Source organism: Haliotis cracherodii, unplaced genomic scaffold (genome assembly GCF_022045235.1).
Source record: "Haliotis cracherodii isolate W230 unplaced genomic scaffold, xgHalCrac1.p SCAF_6, whole genome shotgun sequence".
Taxonomy (NCBI): Eukaryota; Metazoa; Mollusca; class Gastropoda; order Lepetellida; family Haliotidae; genus Haliotis; species Haliotis cracherodii.
Genome location: NW_027266319.1, coordinates 17237149 through 17263261, shown reverse-complemented (window position 1 = coordinate 17263261; position 26113 = coordinate 17237149). Strand labels below are relative to the sequence as shown.

Below are 26113 nucleotides of genomic sequence, written 5' to 3'. Positions count from 1 at the left end.
CAGTCGGAAACAAATGATTACATCAATAACTTCATCAATGTTCATTAATACCTGTGATCTGACCCTCTACAGAGTGATGGAGTGGACGGGTTGAGATTCACAAGGTAATAGAGGTTAGTCATTATCTGGTACCCTTAGCCACAAGAAAGAATCAAGTGCATTGTGACTAAACATCCCCAAATACTCACTGGCCTACTTCAAAACCAAGTAATGTCCATCAATTTTGAAAACATTTGTTCGTAAATCATGAGCTGTAGCTCCCACACTCTGAGATCAGGATCATCATATCAGGGACTGATCCAGACATGCTCAGAACCTGATATTCCGCTCTCAGCCTGCAGCAAATGTCAGTAGAAATTCCCAAGTGGGAATTAAATATTCACCAATTCAAGTTACTATAGTTACAACTGATGCGGCAGTTTGTTCAAGGTGACATGCATTTTACCCATAAACAGGAAGAGTCTGCAACACTTAATTTTATATGATTGCATTGAATGCAATCGCTCTGAAAAAAGGAAGAACAATTACCAATTTTTAACAAAATAGCAATATTTTCCAAATTTGCCTGATAAGGGCACTTCGTTTAGAATCCTGGACAATTCCTTAATATGGGATTAAGTTTGTTTCAAATGACCCGCTCTTATGAAAGTTTGATAGACATGAAAAAAATGGAATTAAGAAAAGGAATAAGTAGGCTTTCAGTAAATTAATTATTCTGCTTTTTACAGACAGCAAGAAAACAGACTATAATTATTACAGCAAAACATGATTCCAGTTGCCCTGGTCGTACATGTTGCATCCAGGAAGTCTGGTAAACCTGGCAAGATGAGCGGATCCAATATATCTGACCACAGTAACGGGTTTGAAATGCAACCATTGCTCAAGGGAGAAAACTCTTGCACGACATCTCACAAACAAAGCCATACCCCAGATTCAGGAGGAGGCTCCCACAACAAAACGTAACATCATGATATAGTCTGAAATAATGCAGGGAGAAAGACTTTTCACTTTTCAGAGAATAAAAGGATTTCAAGAGTTTGGTTTTCACTTATCCTCCCACAAACCCATGACACATAAACATGGCATGCTAATAATAACACTATTAGTGGTATGGGGATTTCTACATCAACAGTAATAAGTAAGGTATCAGCCCGACAGTGGTAATGATGTCTATTCAAATGGGCTTATTGAAAGATAGTGACATAACCAGTAATAGACTTGACTTTGCAGAAGCCAAAATCTTGCAGCAAAAGGACATATCACCATACCCAGGTAACACATCGTCAAGCTAAAATTCAATTTGTAACACTCTTATGATTCTAATATATAAGGTGTTCTATTCTGAAAAAAATCAAGAGAGGTGATTGAATGATTTTTGATTTCATAATTTGATTTGAAGTTCACAAGCAACAGAAATCCTGTTAATGAACTAGAATGGTTGTGAATATGAGTATTGATGATAATTGAATGAAGATTCGAAGATTAATGAGAGTCAAACAAACTGGCAGAGAATGGACACTATGTACAACATTTGACTTCTAACCAAATGATCTCAGGAATAGAAAGATTATCACATACATAAACAGTCTAGAGAAGCACAATGCATGTAACCATAGAATATTCTTACATAGTGAGTGAGTGAGTGAGTATGGTTTTTTACGCCGCTTTTAGCAATATTCCAGCATTATCACGGCGGGGGACACCAGAAATGGGCTTCACACATTGTACACATGTCGGGAATCGAACCCGGGTCTTCGGCGTGACGAGCGAACGCTTTAACCACTAGGCTACCCGACGGCCTCTTCTTACATGGTCTGGAAACAACAGATTGTGTAAGTAACACACAGAAACAGGAACCAACTTCATAATATTCTGGGGGACCTTAGTTTCTTCTTTAATTTGTTCCAGAATGTTTTTACCTAAGATTTTTCAAACAAACAAAATATCTATTCACTGGATAATGCTGGATGCCCTTAAAAACTTGTACTTTTGAGCCCAAATAAATTGTTTGGCCCTCTCACTACCACGAATATTTGACGTACAATATGTTTCTATTGGAAGCAGCCTTGACGATACAACCCACTTGACACCTACACCAATCCACTTGACACCTACACGAGATCCGCTGACAAGAGTCTGATATTTGTCCCTCCAACCTCTGCATGGGGTGTCCATCTCCTATGGGTTGCAGCTAGATTAGACAAAGTGTGTGGATACCACAGCATGGTACTGACTAGAACTTTCCAAAAGCATTCATGCCCAGCTAGACTTCAGTTCTCTATTTTCTACAATAAAATGCAATCAATGTCTTACATTACCTTAGATAACACCCATAGAAATGTAGTTTTTTAAGTGTGCCAACCTGAAGAATATGTTTTAACAACAAATCTCAAAACCTGTCATTGAACGTGGTCATGTTTTTTTCATTTTTCATCTTCTCACTGACATTACACAATAACAATGGTCAAAATAAACATTTTGTAAATGTGATTTCTATGTGTGCCCTAAGGCTTAGGGTCCTATACATTGTCACTTTAAAGCTAAGAATGTTTCTTCCTGGACAATTCAACTTAGCGCAACAAAAAATGGTAACTTGAAACAATGTTCAAACTATTTCTAAAATTATTTCTTGGAAAAGGACTGCATCCAATAGTCTACATGCCCTACTTGCATAACTTTACAATGAAAGTAATCTTTGTTACAAAGCTTAACTCCATTACAAATCGCATTCATATCCCTTCGTGTATAAAGCGCAGAGCATGATTTATGGCTGGATGGTCTGGGTTGCAATGTGATGAAGATGTGGCAGAACCTGGCACATGAACAGGAGCTTGAAAAATCTCACTCATGAATGTTGATATGACTAGTTAACTTAGTCTCATAGGTAAAAGCTCTCTAAAGCATGTTGTGTTAAAAAAAATAATTTAAATTTTCATTGGTTCTAATGACATCTTTTTCTGAAGTCATCTCCTTTCTAAATATGATGCCACATGTTTGGTCATTTGTGGAATCAAAGGTTTCCATGTTCCAAGAACTAGAAAGAAAACTGCTTCAAGAATGTTTATAGTTAGTCCTTTAACTAACAACATACAAAAATATAGAATCATAAGATCATAACCAATAACAAACAATACATTGTTTAAACATAAAACAATGTTCCTCTATGGTGACATATACTGATTCACATGGATGGTGTTGCCATGACTACCCCGCATCACATGTATAAGTAGTACTGCACCCTAGATGAAACTGAAACGTGAACGACTGATTTGGAATCCCATGAAAGAAACATCCTCGGTGACCTGCTTGTGGTAATGACAAGTACCTCACAATGACACGTTAAACCCTCATGTAACCCACTGAAGACTCTTAGTGCTTGTCTGTTACAGGCAAACTCTTGGCTTTCATCTCTTGCAGTTTAAAATGTGTGTAGGCAAGGACTCCTGAAACAGATGGATATAAGATACTTAACTTGATATATATTTTTTTCAGATTACACTTTATATCGTAACTCGTAGGGTTGTATTTTGCTGCAACAAACTAAACACCCAAGTTGTGTTTCATAGTTCAAGATATTTATAATGTGTCTCACAATTGTATCATAACTGTTCGGGAATGATTGTCTAAATTTGATGTAACAAAAACATAATCATTTCCCAAACATTTTTGAATAAATACCTATGTCCGAGGGTGGTGGGAATGTGTACTTCTGTCTGAGGGTGGTGAGAATGTGTTCCTACCTCCGAGGGTGGTAAGAATGACTACGTACCTCCGGGGGTGGTGAGAATGCCTACGTACCTCCGAGGGTGGTGAGAATCAATACGTACCTCCGGGGGCGGGGTGAGAATGACTACCTACCTCCCAGGGAAGGTGGTGAGAATGACTACATACCTCCGGGGGTGGTGAGAATGATTACAAACCTCCGAGGGTGGTGAGAATCAATACGTACCTCCCAGGGAGGGTGGTGAGAATGACTACATACCTCCGGGGTGGGTGAGAATGCCTACGTACCTCCGAGGGTGGTGAGAATCAATACGTACCTCCGGGGGCGGGGTGAGAATGACTACCTACCTCCCAGGGAAGGTGGTGAGAATGACTACATACCTCCGGGGGTGGTGAGAATGATTACAAACCTCCGAGGGTGGTGAGAATCAATACGTACCTCCCAGGGAGGGTGGTGAGAATGACTACATACCTCCGGGGGGGGTGAGAATGACTACGTACCTCCGAGGGTGGTGAGAATGACTACATACCTCCGAGGGTGGTGAGAATGACTACATACCTCCGAGGGTGGTGAGAATGACTACGTACCTCCGAGGGTGGTGAGAATGACTACATACCTCCGAGGGTGGTGAGAATGACTACGTACCTCCGAGGGTGGTGAGAATGCCGGAGACCTGCAACAGCTGCAGGTGGTCGTGGAACAGCAAGTAGCCTCCCAGGAGAGTGAGACAAAACTTGAGGTGCCCCACCATGTTATATCTGAACACAGTCAGGAACAACAACACAGGAACAACAACACAGGAACATCAACATGAGGACTGCAAACTGCTTCAAACGATTATTCTACAATGACATCTAGGCATCCAGCATTTTACTTCATAACTGTTGCAAATTTTTGTTGCATTTCTTAGATAATTCAAAGCAAGTGTGGCAACATACTTTTGGGTGAAAACTTGATAAACAAGGACTTGGTGCGTGTAGTTTGTAAAAGTCAGGAACATCAACACAGCTTGACTTGGCTCTTCTCTACCACATATTGTGTCATCATGTCTGTCGCATCACAATGCTTGGACGTCTTGTCTGTACAACATGATGTCATCATCGCAGCAAGGTATCTGATTTGATACCTGTACCTTTTTCAAATTCACTCGACTGCATTTGACTTCAAATGAAATTTATAGGTGAGGTGAGGTGAAATGGGGTTTAACGTCTCATTCAAACTTATTGCACTTATATAGAGATGTACATGCATGTGTGTGTGTGTCTGCTTGTACTAGTCTGAACTAATGCTGATTTAAAAGTGCTATCCCACTGAGATACCATGCCAAGGTTTTAACATGAATACCACACTCCAAGCCAGGCAGTGTAACAACAAGTATCATCTTTTAACGTCTTTTGGTATGACACAGCCAGGGATTGAACCCCTGACCTTCCACTCCCCGGTAGATGCTCTACCACTAGACCAGGGAGGCAGCTGAAGTTTACAGGTATCGAATCTACATTCCAAACCTCAAAATAATGTAAATTGTAAACAGTCAGTCACAATGCCACGGAGAGGTTAAGATTGAAGCATTACATCATATAACACTACATATTCACATACACTGTCCACTGTCTCACTCAGTGTGACATACTCAAATAACACTATGGAGAATATGCCCCGCAATGAGCTACAAGACTGCTGAAGCGACAATACACATTCACAAACTGATGAAGGATACGTGACAGGTGATGTGTTGCCAATAATCCAAAAGATGGAAAGATTTACAGAGAAGGCTACCACTCCCGACAGGAACACCATCAACTGAAACAAATACAGCCTATTACATGGGTGAATGTCATACCGATGCTAGGACTTTCTATTTCAGTTCATGCTGTAGTCAAGCCATTGTGTTGTCTGTATGGAGAACAGTGTCCATATGATGACGCCAATGACAGATTTGTTTGTTGTTTAACACCACACTCAGCAAAATTACAGCAACATGATGGTATGTTAATAACTGTTTTTGGACCAAACAATCCAGTGATTGACATCATGAGCATCAATCTACGCAATTGGGATAAAATAACATGCATAAACCATGACAGCGAGTTTGGCCACCGATCCCCTCAGTCGCCTCTTACGACAAGCATGTCCTAACCCAGATCCTTACTGTGGACCAATGACAGACTCTGATGTCATCATCCTCATATGTTGTTTGTTTGTTTGTTTGTTGTTTAGCACCGCATTCAGCAATATTTCAGCTATATGACGATGGACTTTAAATAATCATGTCTGGACCAGACAATCCAGTGATTGACAGCATGAGCATCGATCTATGCATTTGGGATACGATGACATGCATCAACAAAGACGGAGAGCCTGACCACCCGATCCTGTTAGTCTTACGACAAGCAGAGTTGCCTTCTACGGCAAGCAAAGATTGATGAAGACCTGTTCTGACCCGGATCTTCATCGGGACCTCATGTGCTGTCATGTTATTTACACAGTACTGCAGTACATCATTCAAATGAAATTTATAACCATGCTGTACAATATGGAAATTTATTCATCATCATATCATTAAACTGTGTTGAATGTAATCTCATCCCAATCTCATTAAAATCAGATCTAAGCTCTCGCTGCTGCTAAACAAAGATCCGAGGACATACCATTATGTGTCACGTCAGAACGACCTTTCACAAACTTTGACTGACCACTGAAACAACTAACAAGAAGTAAACATCAGCCAATTAGAAAGCAGCTTTCTCAAGCTTTAAGGCACTCGTTTCAACCTGGCGACATCCATTTCAGACTACGCTTGAAAAGTATGTTCACGCAGTTCTCGATTAAAATTTTGAAAACTGAACAAACGAACATTCCGGAATGTCTAATATATTGTTGCGATTGTATGACAGTGCTTTTCACATACTTTGAAACCATTCAAATGTTTATCCAACGGAAGCGAGAGACAGAGGATAAATTTTACGGAATCTGTCGTTCGGAATCCCCGTGTTAACGTTTTCGAGGTTGCATGATAAGAAAACACATTGCGACTGTCACTTTCATGATCAGGTAAGCGACACTTTGATTGGTCGGATGAAAGATCGTTCTGACATGACCCTACCTTAGGTGGTTGTACCTTAAAATCGACCTGCCACGGCCACATGGCCAAACAGTGGAATGGGGCTGTGGACTTGGTCAAATGTGGCACAAATATAGTAATGGTATCATGATTAATCATAGATTAAAGACTCCAGAGTCACACTAATCATTAGGTCTGTCATTAGAGTTACAAAGAGCACCCTCTCTCTGTATATTGCAAGAACGAAAAAAAATAAACTCTGAAATATTTTGCAATACTCTTCAACACAAACACAACTATAAGAAACACTGCACCACATGTGTTATCAGATCTTTATGTTTCTATACAAGTGGCTGAAAATAATCAATATCATGACTGATTTGTTAGATACTGAAACCAGTCTGCTGCCAGTTATCTCTTAACTGGAATACTAATGCCTGTCCTATTGTTATGCCCGATATCTGTATGATGAGCAGTGTGCTACTTACAAGCGCCTCCATGGGCCAGTTGTGAAGAACACCATGGAACTGTAGGACTGGCTCGAAGAACGGAATAACGAACATGAGGAGGACTGCTGAGAGAGGAGCTTGGTAATACAGGAGCTGCATGGAGTTTACTTGGAATTCATGCTGTTTCTCACCAACCCACTGAAACAGAAGACAAATGACTCAATCTTTATGTAATCATGGCAATAGTCTTAATATTATTATTTCAGTGACATTTCCAGTGTTTGAAATTAATTTCTATATTCACTAGTCTGCAAGAAACCTGCTACAACAATACGAGATCAGTTACATTGTTCAATAATGCAACACAGCCCCCACCAACTCTATTAACAGCCAATCAACAGCCTCTGTGGTCTAGCAGTAGAGCGTCTGCCCGAAGAGTTGAACATCTGGGGTTTAACCCAAGCTGCTTCATATCAAAAGATTTTAAAAGATGGTACTTGACGTTACCCTGCCTGGTGCTCTGCATTAAGGGGATAAAACAACGACTGGTCGACTCGAAGTCAGTATACTGTGTCTGAGTAGGGTATTCATGTTAAACTGTGGCATGGTATCTCAGTGGGACAGCTCTATACACAGCATCAGTCCGGACAAGCACCCCCACACACACAAACATGCACATAACTATATTAGTGCAACCATCATAAACACAGGGTTAAACCCCACTTCACCTCACCTCACATTATCAGCCAATCAGAAAACTGTGGCCCCCTAGTGGGCAGCACCTAGCTTTGGGGGATTTATGGAAACATAAATTTAAAAAGAATTGCTTGGTTAGCCATTACAGTGTCATGGGCTCACATGCAATATATCAATCCACTACAGTCAACAACCCAAAGAACCTTGTAAAGTATAAGGCTGCAGTGTCAAAATTAAGGAGGGGACCTGGGGTCCCTACTATAGTATTTGATTCTAAGGATCTAAATTTTAACATCAGGGTAATGACAAGCAGTGATAAATCTAGGGTGGGGCCTTGTGCTTTTGGCCCCTAAATTTAAAAAAAGGCCTAAATTTTAAAATGTGAGGAATTATAACATTATGTTGTATGGGCGTACCTCGGGAATATTTGAAATTTTCATATAAGAGCCCATGTCAGAAAAATCCAAGAGTGAACCCTGGACAAGGATCCCTTGACTTTCATGCTTAATTTTCAACACTGCATGCATAAACAGTGTTGGAAATAAAGTGGGGCCCTGGAAGTGGAGCTGCTATAGTATTGACTTTCATAGCAACATGTGTAAGAAACCTACCACTTGATACAGGGATGTGACCAATACACCAGCTGTAGCAAATCCAATACCAACGATATTAAACTTGACATCGTAGAAAGAGTTGAGGAAGACACCTATCGTGATGGGAATCTGAAACAGAAAGATGTGTGTATGACAAGAGCTGACCATGTTGACTACACAGAAGAATATTTTCATCATTTTTCACATTATAGTATAGTTTTCCTTCAGGGTCAGGCTCACTCGACCATCTATACTACCTTACACAGCTAAGGAAAAGGTACATGTTGATTAAAGATAAGAAAGAAGAAGATTGCACTTTACTGTGATCCTGCAAGTAGGATCACTTCTTCCGCCTGCATCTACAATCAGAGCCAAAGAATAAATATTTCCATATTGTCACTATTACATTCATCAGGGGAACTATGCTTGGGTAAGTCCTTGCAAGTTAATCTCATAGTTTATTATACAAAGGTACATTATGCCTTAACTTAACACACACACACACACAAACACATATTCTTGTTTCTCCATACACTTTTCAAAACTGACAGGTTAGGATGGGAAGAATTAAATTATAGATTTTTTTGGATTTTGGTAGTTCCCAAAACCATGTGACCTCGTTTGGACATAACTGCGGCTAAAGTATGAGATGGACCATGCAGAGGTCACAGTGACAAGAAGGTTATGCTGCAAAAATATGACACACTGGGACTTGCATGATCTGTGCAAAATGTACACAGTATATTTGGGAGAATATTGTTTGTTATTATTTCTAACAAATAATTAGGAGCAGATATAACTAAATATAACTAAAACTGAACAACTAACAACATATCAGGAATTTAAGGACTAGAAGACTAAATATGACATGTTACAAACAACTGTTCAGAAAAATAGAAATACTTGTATTTTCTATTCGATTACCCATAAGTACCACTAATGGGGTCGTTGTCGGCACAGGGTCTACAGCTATATACCCCAGGTACATTTCTGTATACAGAAATGTACACAAACCAAAATGAGAATACAGAAAGGTACCTGGTACCTTAAAAGGCGGACAAGTCCATATTCCTCAACCAGGTTCACCATATTCCTCAACCCGAAACCAGGTTCGCCTTATGACGAGTCCATACTGGATAATGCTGTGCATCATGGAATATTAGAGTAATGTACATGCATCTTTAGTCGTTTTTTTATACAGCACACTGGAATGCATCTCATACAACAGTAAGACAGTTCAGTAAAGAACTACTGAGGGAAACATATACAACACATAATTATTATAATGCCATGTTGAATTTTACCACGGTTTGGCATCCAGGACGTGTGGTATATGTAAGTGTTCAAGAATCCGATTCAGCGTTATGCACAATTCGGTCTGCGTTGAATGAACTCATCCCTGGGTACTTTCTACATTGTGATTTTGTCTAGGGTTCATCTCTGTATACAAAAACGTTTCTGGAGTACATATACATATAATATGCATAAACAAATGATATCATCAGATGTATAAATGTATAAGTATTAAATATACAGAGTCCAGATATTCGTTCTTGTCAAAATTCCTATATGCAGTCGCCGTGCCAATAACGACACCTTTAGCAGAAGTACCGATATTCAATTAGACTTTTCAAAACAAATTATAAACAGACCACGGTGACAAAAATAAATTTTGTTATGGTTATGGTGAAACTGCAAGAGGTCACTACTCTGTCAAAAAAACACCCACGTTAATGCCACGAAACGAAACGCCCGTAAAATGTCCTTACCAAGGTAGATTTCACCTTCCAAGAAAAGCTTCGTGAATAAGCATACGTTTGAATGACAATTATGCATGGTGTTGTCATTGTCTTGATCAGCTGATACGTTCCAACTGTGTTCGTTTCAAGTGATAAATTAGTGAAGACGACAAATCCACAAAATGTCAAAGCAAGAGGCAACATCTGCAGAAACGGAAGACTTTTGGGTTGAAATAGATTCCCTAGTTTGCAGAGGAACAGTCCAAATGTGGTGACAATGAAGTGAATGCACGTCAAGGTGATGTTTGGAAATCCGTAATGAGTGTAGATCCATTTGTTTAACAAGACGATCACGATAGAACAGCAAATATTCAGTACGAGACAGATGGATACGACTGTACTGCTGGGCGGCGCCATGTTCCTACAATGCAGCAAATATTTTAGAAATGTTGATTCGTGTATAAAACATTAAAACCTTTTTAGTCATGTCTTATTATCCATCAAATATATTTCTGTGAAATACTAAATACATAATATACATAGTCAAACTCGTATAATGCTAATATAAATTTCTTCATAAATTTTGAAACTAGAACCGCACTCTTCAATACTATTATCCGAACAGCATATATTATATGTGAACGGTCCTCGACTGTCTGGGGACCCTTTCCAGTCTTAGTTCATGGGGGGCGGTCGGGTAGCCTAGTGCTTAAAGAGGTCGCTCGTCACGCTGAAGACCCGGATTCGATTCCCGACATAGGTACAATGTGTGAAACCCATTTCTGGTGTCCCCCGCCCTGATATTGCTGGAATATTGCTAAAAGCGGCGTAAAACCATCCTCACTCACTCACTCACTTAGTTCATGGTCATTTTAATTTGTGCCTTGAGTGAAACTGAGACATTCATCTATTTTATTAAGATAATCAAGAAAGACTACTTTGATATACGTCTCTTAGTTGAGTGTTTGAAAAAGGCATATCACTATTTTAATACAAATGATCGAATGTCCATCTTATTACACATAAGAATATGCCTTTTTAGATATTTCATGATATTTCACAGAACAGATCACCTGACAAGTAGGAGAAGTATGTTTGTTAGAAAAGTAAAAAAATAATCTTGACAGTCCTATTTACTTTCAATCCTTATCAAACATTATCATTTGAGATGTTTGATAGTTTTGTAAACGGATTTTAGAATCAAATTTCAACCTATACCCCGTAATATACGGTATGTTACTTGCGAGTGAAGCCATTCTCGGCATCAATGTATGTTGTAATCACATCGTTGGTTTATGAGGACAGATTACCGGACGTGCGAGGGAAAAGAGTGGGAGTGAATCCGGATTAGGGAGCGTCAGGTGGATATTAAACAGCCCTTTGTCCCATTTCAGTCCGGAATCCAGAGTGAAGGGAGTCCGGAATCGACACATTTTTAAGGAAGCTTCGCGGTGGCTGAGTAGGTTAGGTCGCTGACTGACTGGATTTGAATCCCGGATGGGACGTCCCCCAAAAGTAAATACTGGAATTTGTAATTTACTAAGAAAATGTAATCCCAAATGTAAAATGTTGGATTTTTACTTGATTATATATGAACATATTAATTAAATCCATGACATTATTTTACTCTGGTGTTAATTGAGATCCGGAATTGTCAGAGTCGAGTTTACACATATTCCTCTGTGGTTAAAATGACACCAAATTGTGTGAAACGGAAGCAGGGTCCGTTGGAAATGGCACCTTCCTATCTTGCCAAGCAAACTTATATCTAAATAATAATTAAAAAAATAAAAACATGTATATGATTAAAATAAACTAAAACGTAAAAAAACCAACTGCAATGTGTATACTATGCTCACTGGCTTTTACGTTTACAAGAGTACAGATGCAAAAACATATTGAAGTCAATTCTTATAAATAAATACGTCTACAATATTAACTTCACAGACTGATTATTTAAGAATTCTGACACGAAAACTGAAGACAACAAAACGAATCATTGACATCGTTCTACCCAATAATGTAACAGAAAGCCCCGCCCATTCTATCATCAGTCAATCAGGAAACAATAGTCCGATAGTTGTCGTGGCCTATTTTTTCGGTTTATGAAAAACCAATGTGCTGGGTTTCCGTTTTTATAAATATATGCTCTGGGATATGTAAGAGAGGATACTTACAAAGCTGCAACATACTTTTATATTCTACTCAACCACTCACTCAATATTCTGATCGGAGTCCTGGGCTTGTTGTTTGAACATCTGTTGTCGAACGAATAGTACGCTATTTTGGCATGTTTATATTTCAAGTACAAACGAAGTATAAGTACACGTTAATATAAGTATAATAGATTTCGTACCAGTATGAGATAAAACAGTATCAAGATGCAATTTCAATTCAGACAATACTACTATAATCAACCTCATTAAAATCAGATCTAAGTTCTCGCTGCCGCTGATGTTAAAGAGATTGTACTACATGTATGTATAATCAAACTACAAACTGCCACAAAGCTCATTCCATCTCAACCCATGCAGCGAAGACGTTCCGGTTTTAAGACTCCGTGTAACATGTCAATCCTAATTCCAATAATTAAATGGAAGTTTTCTCTTGGGCTGGAAATCTAAGGATTCGATTCTGACAGTAAGTCCTTATAACATGTTTGTAGTTGCTGTTGTTGTTGTTTGTTGTTTAACGCCGCACTCAGCAATATTCCAGCTATATGACGGCGGTCTGTAAATAATCGAGTCTGGACCAGACAATCCAGTGATTGACCTCTTGAGCATCGATCCACACAAATGGGATACGATGACATGGATCAACCAAGTCAGCGAGCCTGACCACCTTATCCCGTTAGCCGCCTCTTACGACAAGCATTGTCACCTTTTACGACAAGCATGGGTTGTTGAAGACCTATTCTTCCCCGGATCTTCACGGGTCTATAACCACCCGATCCAGGAAATATTACCTACTACTAGCACAGAGTTGTTAGCAAATATGACCTGTTACTAGTAGGTACAAAGACGGTCTCTACGTCTCTGGAGACTAACATTTACTGCTAGTACTAACTAACAGTAACAATTAAATAGCATAACCATATTAGGATGTATGTTCACAGGGGCGCATTTCACGCCATATTGGAACATGCAGTGTCGAACACAGCATTCAGCAGATGGTAGGATGTCATCATTTTGTTGTTGTTTTTATCTCCGGTCTAGATAGGCTAGACTTAGATTTAGTATCTTCATACGGTATATATATTTTATACATCACCTAATTACAATTTTAACAACCAATAGATAGATCTATAGATATATCAATCCGGTCTTAATAGAAGATCGTTACGGTTTTCATTCATACATGCCATTGTATGTGTATTTGTTTGATAGAACTACACATATTTATAAGAACTGATCGTTACAAAATATATTGGCAAACAAGGTTAAAGTTTGTCTTTGGAAAATTCGTCCCGACGTGGTCAGAAAGAGTTATCCCCCTTGGCCGGCATAGCGATCGGTTTTCGATCAAACATTTATCGGTTAGATCTTGCTTTTTGTTTATCTGTTCTTACTTGTTCGTTGGTCATAATGTTATCTAGTCTTTGTGCAAACATTATTTACAGTCTACAACCATTCACTATGGTACTTTTTATTTTCAGATACTGAGATGGAGAACGTCAACGTGCCTGCTGACCCTGCACATGACGCATGTTTGTATCCTATGTCTGTAGGCCCAGAATGAGTGTAGGACTAACATAGATATATCAACTGGGAAGCATCAAATCTCATCTAGATTATTAGTGTTAATTAACTTGTTTTGCTGAAAGGTCTGGGTTCTGGGTTCAAAGTGAGGTCCATTTCTGGCGTTCGCTCCATTGTGAGATAAGGCCCACGCTCTAATTCACTAGTCTACATGCCCTCTTTTTTGTTTGTTGTTGTTGTTATTGTTGTTATGATGAACACTGAGGGAATATGTAGACATATGAGGTTAATAAAGGATCATAAAGATTATTGTGCATCCGGCAAATTTATAGTAAACTATACATGTATCATTGATTACCTCCCTTTGCAACCAATATGTCAAGATATCAGTACCAATTTACTCATTTTTTTATTCCCAGGGTATCCAAGTGGGCTGTGTCCTGCCACATTCAGGACATTTGAGGTGCAACCCTTGTAGGAAATCAGGTATGTTGTATTCTACCCCTATACATGTTGGGAATTTATATTATTACAACCATTCACTATGCAAACTCGCTCACCTGATTATGGCAATTGTGAAAGTATTACTTTCCCTCAGACCTTAGGCCATTTATTAAGTTATGAGGTGTGAGTTGGTATACTGTAATCACACTACAGGCTATCATGAATACAGGAATATCCAATTTGAAGTCAAATGAGCTTATTTCATGGTGCATTATCTGTCATCTGTCCATAACTAACTTGTACACTTTCAAAACCTCCTCTGAATCTACAAGGCATATGAAACTGAAATCTCAGCAATGATATTCTAAAACATGAGGCCATTTACAAAATATCACTTTTGCATATTACACAGCAAATTCAGATGTGGCATTATGAAACTTGATATGTGTTATGGGGTTTACATTGGTGTATTTTTTGCTTGATCTGGGAGGAACATCTTAGATATTTACCACTTGATGAGACCCACCTGCGTGGAAATGGTGCTCACAAACCAAGGAAAATAATCATGGTAATTATTGGATTTGAACCCATTGTCATAGATTTCTGGCATATGAAAGGGATGCAGCTTAGTCTCTGAAAATGTAAAATATTGATAGAAACATTTTATTTTCATTTTTGTTTAAAAGTAGACCCAGTGAGATGGGCTGGGCGGAAGGGAAAATAATATGGTTCAAGGACTGTGAGACAGACAGGGATGCAACTCTGCCCAGCAAATTGAGGTGGCTTCTTGGATGACTGTATTACCTGTGCCTTCTATGGCCTTAAACTTTCACATACCTTATGAAGTTTGTTTGTGTTTTCAATATCTTCTCTGAAAATCATATTTTCAATAAGCTGAGATTTTGTGTATTTGATCCCACTAACATGATGCCAGTACAACTTCAAGCTGTCTAGACATGGCAACCATATTGAACATATACTTTTCACCCTTTAGAAAGCCACTTCTGCATTTACGTTATGAAATTTGATATACAGTAATTATTTGGTAAACCCAACAACAGGGTCATATTTTGCAAGTTATTCTTATATTTGGAACTGCAATATTTTGTCTTCATGTGCTGCTGCAGCCATGATGAATGTGTTCTTTGACTCATTTCATTACCAATTATTATCCCCCACAACATGTTTTGCGGGGGTATTAAAATGGACATGGTCAGTCCTTGCATTCATACTTCTGTGTAAGATTTTGAAAAAACAATTACTATTTTCTTCACCAATCATGGTACATGGATAGGCCTAGTGGTGACCTGGTGCCTGTTGATAGTTTTGGATTTTTGTAAAATGTATCTTTTTAGTTTCCATGGCAACAACTTTGACTGAAATATGAGGGTAGTGATCGTTCTTGGAACATACCTTAAAAATCTACAATATTTCTTCACCAAACTTGACACACAGATCGGTCTAGTGGTGAACTGGTGCCTTTTGATAGTTTAGGATTTTAAAAAAATTAATATTTTGAGATGCCACAACTTTGACTCATACTGAAAATGAGGGTAGTGCTCCTTTCTATGCAGATTAATTTTTTTTAACAATATTTCCTTAACAAGCATGGAACATAGATAGGTCTAGTGTTGAACTGGTGCCTTTTGGTAGTTTAGGACATTTTAAAAATTGATATTTTGAGATGCCACAACTTTGACTCATACTGAAAATGAGGGTAGTGCTTCTTTCTGGGCAGATTAAAAAAAACTTACAATATTTCCTTAACAAGGATGGCACATAGATAGGTCTATTGTTGAACTGGTGCCTTTTGATAATTTGGGATATTTAGTTTCCATAGCAAGTATTTAGTATTTAGGGGATAATGGTGAATTTGTCTTCTTGCATATACTGTCATCCTTTTAATTGGTCAAGATGCTGTGAGAAAGTCTGTTCTGTAGATAAATAGTTTTGTTTCTTTTGCTTATTTTCTATACCCTTGTATTGCCTTTTTGTTGTAATAATATATTCCGTGAAAAAGTACAGGGAAGCTACAGATGCAATTTTAACACCTATACCCAGGGTAGTTTGTTCGAACAGTATTTCTGTCAGTCATGTGAGGAGACAGCCAAAAGGTAATGAAGGGAAATTTATTACATCAGAGCTACAGATAAGCAGCGTATTTGTGTAAAATACCCCCCAAAATTATTTAAACCCAATTACTTTCCATTAACTTGTGTACAGAAATGCATGCATTAAATGAAAAACTCAAATTATTAAAACAGCTCGCATAAATACCCAACGAAGCTTTTTCAGCATGCATACAAAGGAGCTAATTGCTGAAACACAATTACAAGCTAATTTACTTTCTGAGTCAAACCTATGTATTTAGAACATTATTTCATTTTTTGAAATCTTAAAATGTTCACTAATTTTGGGAAAGACCCAAGAGAGTGATGAATACATGAGTGAAAAAATATTGGTTACCCAATGAAAAATGTAATAACCCAATTAAAATAGAAACCCTAAAGTAAAAACTGAATTGCTCAAAAAGTTATCTGGAGCTCCGTTACATGAGTCAGTTTAATGGCACCAATACAATGGGCACATCTGGCCTCCATTAGGTTGAATCTGGTAAACTGTGTCTGTGATTTTTTGGGGTGACGACATTGCAGCCATATTGAATGTTATTTTGACCAGGTACTCATGTATCATAGTGTTATTCATTTAACAGGCTGTAATACTATATTGCAATCTCCAATGTGCTATGTTTCAGTGATCATATGTTCCATTTGGTCATGCCATCATCTTTCACCTTTTTGTGTCCTAATAATGGAATGTACCAGTCAGTGTAATAACCTTGTACTTGCAATGTTTCCTATGAATCTTTTGGGAAGTGAAGCTATGATTGGTTATATATGTATGTTATTATGCACTCCAACAATGGTATAAAATAGATCTACTGTTCTTTTCAGATTTCAGATTCAGATTATCATGCCATGGTCATACCCTTTGCATGCACCCTTGTAGCTAGATTACAGGTATACTAACACTGTTTGGATTGTTACGGACATGATCCAAGTAATTCAGTCTCAAAAACGTAGTCACAGAATTTGATTCTTAACATTCCCAAAGGGCAACTATATGGAATGTCAGTTTTGGCTGATTTGGTGACATGACACCCCAATTACATGGATAGCTGTTAGTGCTATCAACCTCTTGCCTGCCTGGACCAAGCACCATTAATTTAAGTGGTCATAAACAATTCACTCGTTTTTCCTCATTTGTCAATCATTATTAAATATTCATATCATTTGGTGTATCTGAACATTTGTTACTTATTTCTGCATAATCTTGTTAATCTATTTATGATGACCTTTACCAGTATTTAATTCCCTAAAAATAAATTCTGATCAGTTTCAGGCCCATTTAAACGGTTCGTAGTGAGGCATATTTTTGTTTATCCTAGATAACCTTAGCAATGTTGTCATGGAGAGGTTGATGGATGTTTATTACACTTTTTTAACCTTCATTTGCAAAGGTATTTTTGTAGCTTCCAATTCTGATTTGTTCAACTTTAAGAACTTTCTTCTCAGAAACCAAGGAAACTAAAACTTAATGACACCTGGCATGTGTAGCACCAAAATGGGACTCGGATTAAGTTATATGGTTGTCCCAGTGTTTTATTTTACAATTTGTTCATTCAGTTCTGTGGTGTCATGTGTTGTGTTTATTCTTATGAAGATTTTCATTCTTCGCATACCATGTTCACAGGTTTCACTGTCCTGTTACAAGAAGCCTGGTGTAAATAGCTTGTTTGGTCCAGTTGCACCCAACAAAGGTAACATTGATCGCCTCGAAACGTTAAACAAACTGGTTGTAATATAGCATAGACTATTTTTCCAGATAAGACAAATATACAAAATAAAACAAAATACTTTTTGAATACAAACAACATGGCCTGCTTGTCTGATGTTTGTCATCCTGACACAACTATTATCTCACCAAGGTGAGCTTATGCCATACTGTGGGGTCCGTCGTCCGTATGTCAACGATTTTTTCTAAAAACTTCTTCATTTGACCACAAATTGACAATTAACGAAATTTGACTGGAAGCATCCCTTGGTGGTGAGGATTCAAAATTGTACAAATGGTGGGGCTGACCTCCCAAAGGGCTGGGTGGCAAGGCGGAATAGGAGTAATTTGGCTATATTGCTTTAAACAACTTCTTTATTGGAACTAAGAGATAGATATCAACCATATTTGGTTGGAAGAATTCTCCAATGCTGGGGATTAAAAATTGTACAAATGGAGAGGGCTGACCCCCCAAAGGGCTGGGTGGCGGGGCCAAATAGGAGTAATTTGGCTATATTGCTTTAAACGACTTCCTCTCTGGAACTAAGAGATAGATATCAACCATATTTGGTTGGAATCAATTCTCCAATGGTGGGGATTCAAATTGGAGAAATGGAGGGGCTGAAATTGCTTCTTGAAAAACAATTAAGAATGAAATTAAAAAAAGAGAAACTACACTCTCCAAGAAGCTGAAACTTAACTTTGTAGAAATGATGATGATCACTTGTAGCTTACCGGTACACAAAGCGAAGGTTCAAATAAACTTATGTCATGGCTGTGTTCATCTATACTAATGGAAAAAAGTAACTGCTGTGTATTAAGTAGTGTAAATGTTATGTTATTGTAAATTACAACATAATATTTGGTCTTTTGTCTCATCAATGTTTTATCATAACAAATTCATTGACAAGATCCATTCCTGGTAATTGGAGATGGAGAGATACGCCCTAAAGAGGGGTGCAACTTGTAGGCGGGCACTATCCTGCTGCAACATGACATTACGTCCCTGCATGTGCACAAAGGCAAGAACATGATCTCAATCGATGTCCTCATAACAATGATGAGTCGTGTTTTCCCATGAGTTGTGATGCCACCCCATACCATTTCAGTTCCACCCCAAAACTGATTATGATAAGTAATGCAAGAGTTGCTAAAACATTCTCCAGTATGCATGTAGACCTTTGCACGACCATCAGAGCTGTTCAGATGAAACCCTCACTCATTTGTGAACAGTGTACTGTCCCTGTTTTTCTTCTGAACCTCAGATGCTGTCTACACCAAGTGTGACTGATAGTCCTGTGTAAACAAAATTAGGCATATTGCTGAATGTTGGGACCGGATGTTGTGCTCTCTCAACCGGTAATGTACAGTTCTGCCACTAATTCGTCTTAACCCAAGAATTGTCCGATTATTAATGTGGCAGATGTTATTTTTGATTCGATGAACATTAAAAATGTTTGGCAACTTCGTTTTGCGCATTTCGTGTTTGCAACATGTCATCAAGCCGTGACAGCATTTTTAATTACAGTTGAACAAAAAGAAAAAAGATTTTATTAGACCCAGAGAGCTAAACAATCATTGTTTGCTGTTTACATTATGAAATCGTGTGTAAATACCTTGCTCCCAACTAACATGCAAACACACAAATTATGTGCAGTCCATAAACATTTGCGTGCAAATTGTGAATCACGACCTTAAAACTGAGGAGATGTCTTCATCAATATGCATATTGAAAGATGCATTATTTAATTTCAGATTAAACTTAGTTTTGTCCAATCTCATTAAAATCTGATCTTAGTTTTCGCTACCGCTAACCAAAGATCTGAGGACATCCCATTACGGGTCACGTAGGAACGACCTTTCGCGATCATTGACCGACCAATGAAATGACTGAAATTGACATTTGCCAATCAGAAGGTAGCTATCTCGAGCTTTACTGCACTAGTTTCAAACTGGCGACTACGCCTCGAAACATATTTTGACGTATTCTCGATTAAATAAATTTAAAACTGACCAAAACAACATTCTGGAATGACTTATAGATGGCCTAAATTCTATGGATATAATCATAAAACCTGTAACTGTCGTTCGGAATACCCTCTGTTAAATATTTCGAGGATTCATGATTAGAAAACACATTTTGACTGTCACTTTCAGGATCTGGTAAGTGACGCTCTGATTGGTTGGATGAAAGGTCATGCTGACGTGACCCATAATGGGATGTCCTCAGATCATTTTTTAGCGGTAGCGAGAACTAAGATCTGATTTTGATGAGATTGAGTTTTGTTGGACTTTTTATTAAGAAAAGTTACCTTTTTCTGCTGGTATGTATGTCGTTAACGATTACACTTTCAACATCTCCTCTAGAGCGACAAAGCCTGTGAAGCTGAAACTTGGCATGAATCATCCCAGCAATGATGTCAGAATTGTGATTTGATGTTAAGTGTGTCGCTATGTAACAGCAGCGTATAAAATTCCCGCAAGGGCAACTTTGCAAATATTCCTGTCCAGATAAAATGCTTCCCGTCCAGAATTTTCTACACTAATGAACATAAGTAACAAAATGGTGAACATAAGAAAAGTACTGTTGATTGTTAGTTCTCAGAAAATAACAATAAACTGATGGATTGTCAACTTAGTTACCTTAACTCATTGAAATTCATCAAATTCCAAGTCTGATTGACTGCCTCTATGGTGTACTAGTAGAGTGTCTGCTCGGAGAGCGGAAGGTCAGAAATTTGATCCCTTGAAGCATCATTCCAAAAGACGTTAAAGGATGGTACTTGTTGTTACCCTGTCTTGCTCTCGGTAGTAAGGGCTAAAAGAAGGAATGGTCCACTCGGAGTCAGTATACTGTGTATAAAATTTGTTTTGCAGGTTTTTGTTGAAGTATATATTTTTTCGAAATTCATGTCTAACTGTATCAGTTATCTCCCTCACAAAATGTTGGTTGTATTTTAAGAACCTTACACTTACATACTTTGAAAATAACAAAATCAGATCAAATTATCATCTGTTATCACATTTTCCTTCACACGAATATCCAGATACAAATTATGAGTCTGTGTCCAGAAGCCAGAAATCTTTTACCAAAAAATAAATGCATATCAGTTTCTGGATGTGAATTACAAAAAGTACACAAATTATCATCAGATATTTTCATTTTTCTTCAAGAAAATATTTGTGGTAAAAACACCATCTTAATTTTGTATCCTGGACACATTTAACTGGCTTGAGAAAAATTCCTTGCCAGTTGAGATAACTGCAAATTATAACTTCCCATTAAGTTTTGAATTTAAGTGAGACAACATGATATTAAACTATAATATCTTTACAGGCATTTTAAATGGAACTTAACTTGATGTTGCCATGAACCTAAAATAAATGTATGCTATACCCACAAACGGTCAACTGTTTCCTGATTGGCTGATAATAGAATGGGAGGGGCTTGTTTTTCATTATATTGGGTTTAACAATGTCACTGATTTATGTAAATGTAAAAATAAGGTGTACTATGTGGATTTATTTATATTGAAGTTAAATCATAAGTTATTTTTCCATGAAAAATGTTCAATCAATGGTGATGACATCACTTATGTGAATATTTTCAACCTTTTCAGGGCAACTACCATGCTGTAATGAAACTTGATGGTATCAGTTTACACCAACGCTAAACTACATATACAGCTCCCAATACAGTGTGCTTTGAGAAGGGAGAGCAACTATGCCCTGTACGTTTCTGGAAAGAAGAAGTGTTGAGAAGAAGAGTTCTGTGTTGAAGTCAGCATTGACATCCTGAGTAGTGAAAAGATCAGCAGGGAGTAGCATCAGTTCGCTACTGTGTGGAGGGACAGTGTTTCTCCCTATACTCGTGGACAGTACTGTACATCTAAACATATGATTCATATTATATATTGTTTCATAATGTGAGGTGTGTTTTTTTCATTCATAATATCAATTATCATATATGGTGATTTTAGCATCTTACAAATATACTGTGCATGGAATTTCTTCACTTACACTGTTTTCAGCATTTTGAGGCAAAACTCTTTTCATGTGTTACATTTATGTTTATTGTTTCCTCAACAATAAAGAACTAGCAAAATGATGAATTTTGTTTGTAGTTGATTGATTATGACAAGGATAAACAGTATTATGTAGGCATGAATGTGGTCATGTATTCATCACCGAACGACATGTCAAATGGCTGATTGTGTTAATGTGCCCAATGGCATGGGTTTTGCTGATCTTGTCAGCCACTGATTTGCCTTGTCCACAATACATTTACCAGCGGCCTTGATACAGCTTACATTACAATCCTGGCAATCAATGCTACAGATTATGATTTTACATCAAAACAGATGGTAAGTTAGACAGTCCCAAATTATGATGTCACCATATTATCTCAACAGAAACATGAATCGCGAGGTGCTTTGGTAATGGTTACTACCCAATATATATCCGACAGTGACATAAAGCTGCGTTATTCTTGAATCAGACGCTATTGTCGCTAAATATAAACAGAAACATGAATCACATGGTTCTAGGGTTAGGGTTTCTGCCCAATATATGTCCGACGGTGATGTTAAACTGGGTTATTCCTGATACAGACTCTGATGTTATCGTATTTCATGAATCATGAGGTGCTAGGGTTAGAGTTTCTACCCAATACATGTCCGACAGTGATGTAAAACTGGATTATTCTTGAATCAGACGCTATTGTCGCTAAATATAAACAGAAACATGAATCACATGGTTCTAGGGTTAGGGTTTCTGCCCAATATATGTCCGACGGTGATGTTAAACTGGGTTATTCCTGATACAGACGCTGATGTTATCGTATTTCATGAATCATGAGGTGCTAGGGTTAGAGTTTCTACCCAATACATGTCCGACAGTGATGTAAAACTGGATTATTCTTGAATCAGACGCAGATGTCACGAAATTTCTACAGAAACAAGAATCATGAGGTTCAAGGGTTAGGGTTTCCACTCAATACATGTCCGACAGTGATGTAAAACTGGATTATTCTTGAATCAGACGCAGATGTCACGAAATTTCTACAGAAACAAGAATCATGAGGTTCAAGGGTTAGGGTTTCCACTCAATACATGTCCGACAGTGATGTAAAACTGGATTATTCTTGAATCAGACGCAGATGTCACGAAATTTCTACAGAAACAAGAATCATGAGGTTCAAGGGTTAGGGTTTCCACTCAATACATGTCCGACAGTGATGTAAAACTGGATTATTCTTGAATCAGACGCAGATGTCACGAAATTTCTACAGAAACAAGAATCATGAGGTTCAAGGGTTAGGGTTTCCACTCAATACATGTCCGACAGTGATGTAAAACTGGATTATTCTTGAATCAGACGCAGATGTCACGAAATTTCTACAGAAACAAGAATCATGAGGTTCAAGGGTTAGGGTTTCCACTCAATACATGTCCGACAGTGATGTAAAACTGGATTATTCTTGAATCAGACGCTGATGTTATGAAATCTCAACAAATATTTATCATGAGGTTCTAGGGTCAAGGTTTCTACCCAATATATGTCCGACAGTGATGTAAAACTGGATTATTCCCGATACAGACGCTGATGTTATGAAATCTCAACAAATATTTATCATGAGGTTCTAGGGTTAAGGTTTCTACCCAATATATGTCCGACAGTGATGTAAAACTGGATTATTCCTGATACAGACGCTGATGTTCTCGTATCTCAACAGAAACATGAATGATAAGGTGCTAGGGTAAGGGTTTTTACCTAAAATATGTCCAATTGTGATGTAAAACTGGATTATTCCTGATACAGACGCTGATGTTCTCGTATCTCAACATAAACATGAATGATAAGGTGCTAGGGTTAGGGTTTCTACCCAATATATGTCCGGCACTGATGTAAAACTGGATTATTCCTGATACAGACGCTGATGTTCTCGTATCTCAACATAAACATGAATGATAAGGTGCTAGGGTAAGGGTTTTTACCTAAAATATGTCCAATTGTGATGTAAAACTGGATTATTCCTGATACAGACGCTGATGTTCTCGTATCTCAACATAAACATGAATGATAAGGTGCTAGGGTTAGGGTTTCTACCCAATATATGTCCGGCACTGATGTAAAACTGGATTATTCCTGATACAGACGCTGATGTTCTCGTATCTCAACAGAAACACGAATGATAAGGTGCTAGGGTTAGGGTTTCTACCCAATATATGTCCGACACTGATGTAAAACTGGGTTATTCTTGAATCAGATGCTGATGTTCTCGTATCTCATCAGAAACATGAATGGTAAGGTGCTAGGGTTAGGGTTTCTACCTAACATATGTCTAATTGTGATGTAAAACTGGGTTATTCCCGATACAGACGCTGATGTTCTCGTATCTCAACAGAAACACGAATGATAAGGTGCTAGGGTTAGGGTTTCTACCCAATATATGTCCGACAGTGATGTAAAACTGGGTTATTCTTGATACAGACGCTGATGTTCTCGTATCTCAACAGAAACACGAATGATAAGGTGCTAGGGTTAGGGTTTCTACCTAATATATGTCTAATTGTGATGTAAAACTGGGTTATTCCCGATACAGACGCTGATGTTCTCGTATCTCAACAGAAACACGAATGATAAGGTGCTAGGGTTAGGGTTTCTACCTAATATATGTCTAATTGTGATGTAAAACTGGGTTATTCCCGATACAGACGCTGATGTTCTCGTATCTCAACAGAAACACGAATGATAAGGTGCTAGGGTTAGGGTTTCTACCCAATATATGTCTAATTGTGATGTAAAACTGGGTTATTCCCGATACAGACGCTGATGTTCTCGTATCTCAACAGAAACACGAATGATAAGGTGCTAGGGTTAGGGTTTCTACCTAATATATGTCTAATTGTGATGTAAAACTGGGTTATTCCCGATACAGACGCTGATGTTCTCGTATCTTAACAGAAACATGAATGATAAGGTGCTAGGGTTAGGTTTTCTACTCAATATATGTCCGACAGTGATGTAAAACTGGATTATTCTTGAATCAGATGCTGATGTTCTCGTATCTCATCAGAAACATGAATGATAAGGTGCTAGGGTTAGGGTTTCTACCTAATATATGTCTAATTGTGATGTAAAACTGGGTTATTCCCGATACAGACGCTGATGTTCTCGTATCTCATCAGAAACATGAATGATAAGGTTCTAGGGTTAGGTTTTCTACCTAATATATGTCCGGCACTGATGTAAAACTGGATTAGTCCCGATACAGACGCTGATGTTCTCGTATCTCAACAGAAACACGAATGATAAGGTGCTAGGGTTAGGGTTTCTACCCAATATATGTCCGACAGTGATGTAAAACTGGGTTATTCTTGATACAGACGCTGATGTTCTCGTATCTCAACAGAAACACGAATGATAAGGTGCTAGGGTTAGGGTTTCTACCTAATATATGTCTAATTGTGATGTAAAACTGGGTTATTCCCGATACAGACGCTGATGTTCTCGTATCTCAACAGAAACACGAATGATAAGGTGCTAGGGTTAGGGTTTCTACCTAATATATGTCTAATTGTGATGTAAAACTGGGTTATTCCCGATACAGACGCTGATGTTCTCGTATCTCAACAGAAACACGAATGATAAGGTGCTAGGGTTAGGGTTTCTACCCAATATATGTCTAATTGTGATGTAAAACTGGGTTATTCCCGATACAGACGCTGATGTTCTCGTATCTCAACAGAAACACGAATGATAAGGTGCTAGGGTTAGGGTTTCTACCTAATATATGTCTAATTGTGATGTAAAACTGGGTTATTCCCGATACAGACGCTGATGTTCTCGTATCTTAACAGAAACATGAAT

The 26113-nt window shown here is 38.1% G+C and overlaps 1 protein-coding gene and 1 pseudogene across 1 annotated transcript; one reads left to right on the top strand and one right to left on the bottom strand.

The window, feature by feature from the left end:
- Positions 1–1822: 1822 nt before the first annotated feature.
- LOC139445544 (solute carrier family 35 member E3-like) lies at positions 1823–10682 on the bottom strand. Its single transcript, XM_071226688.1, has 6 exons — positions 10296–10682; positions 8545–8655; positions 7277–7435; positions 5445–5527; positions 4370–4482; positions 1823–3443 (listed from the first exon to the last, which is right to left on the bottom strand). Exons 1-6 carry the CDS (start codon positions 10680–10682, stop codon positions 3370–3372), a joined length of 927 nt encoding a protein of 308 aa, XP_071082789.1. The 3' UTR covers positions 1823–3369.
- A 2553-nt stretch (positions 10683–13235) lies between these two features.
- On the top strand, positions 13236–22276 carry LOC139445862 (uncharacterized; annotated as a pseudogene).
- Positions 22277–26113: the final 3837 nt, after the last annotated feature.

Bases quoted from the DNA above. Each gene is read 5' to 3' on its own strand.
- LOC139445544 (XM_071226688.1), bottom strand. From the start codon at position 10,682: ATGGCGCCGCCCAGCAGTACAGTCGTATCCATCTGTCTCGTACTGAAT. The intron at 4,483-5,444 runs GTATCCTTCATC...GACTGTGTTCAG, and splicing joins GGCAACACATCACCTGTCAC to ATATAACATGGTGGGGCACC. The intron at 3,444-4,369 runs GTACGTAGTCAT...CATCTGTTTCAG, and splicing joins CATTCTCACCACCCTCGGAG to GAGTCCTTGCCTACACACAT.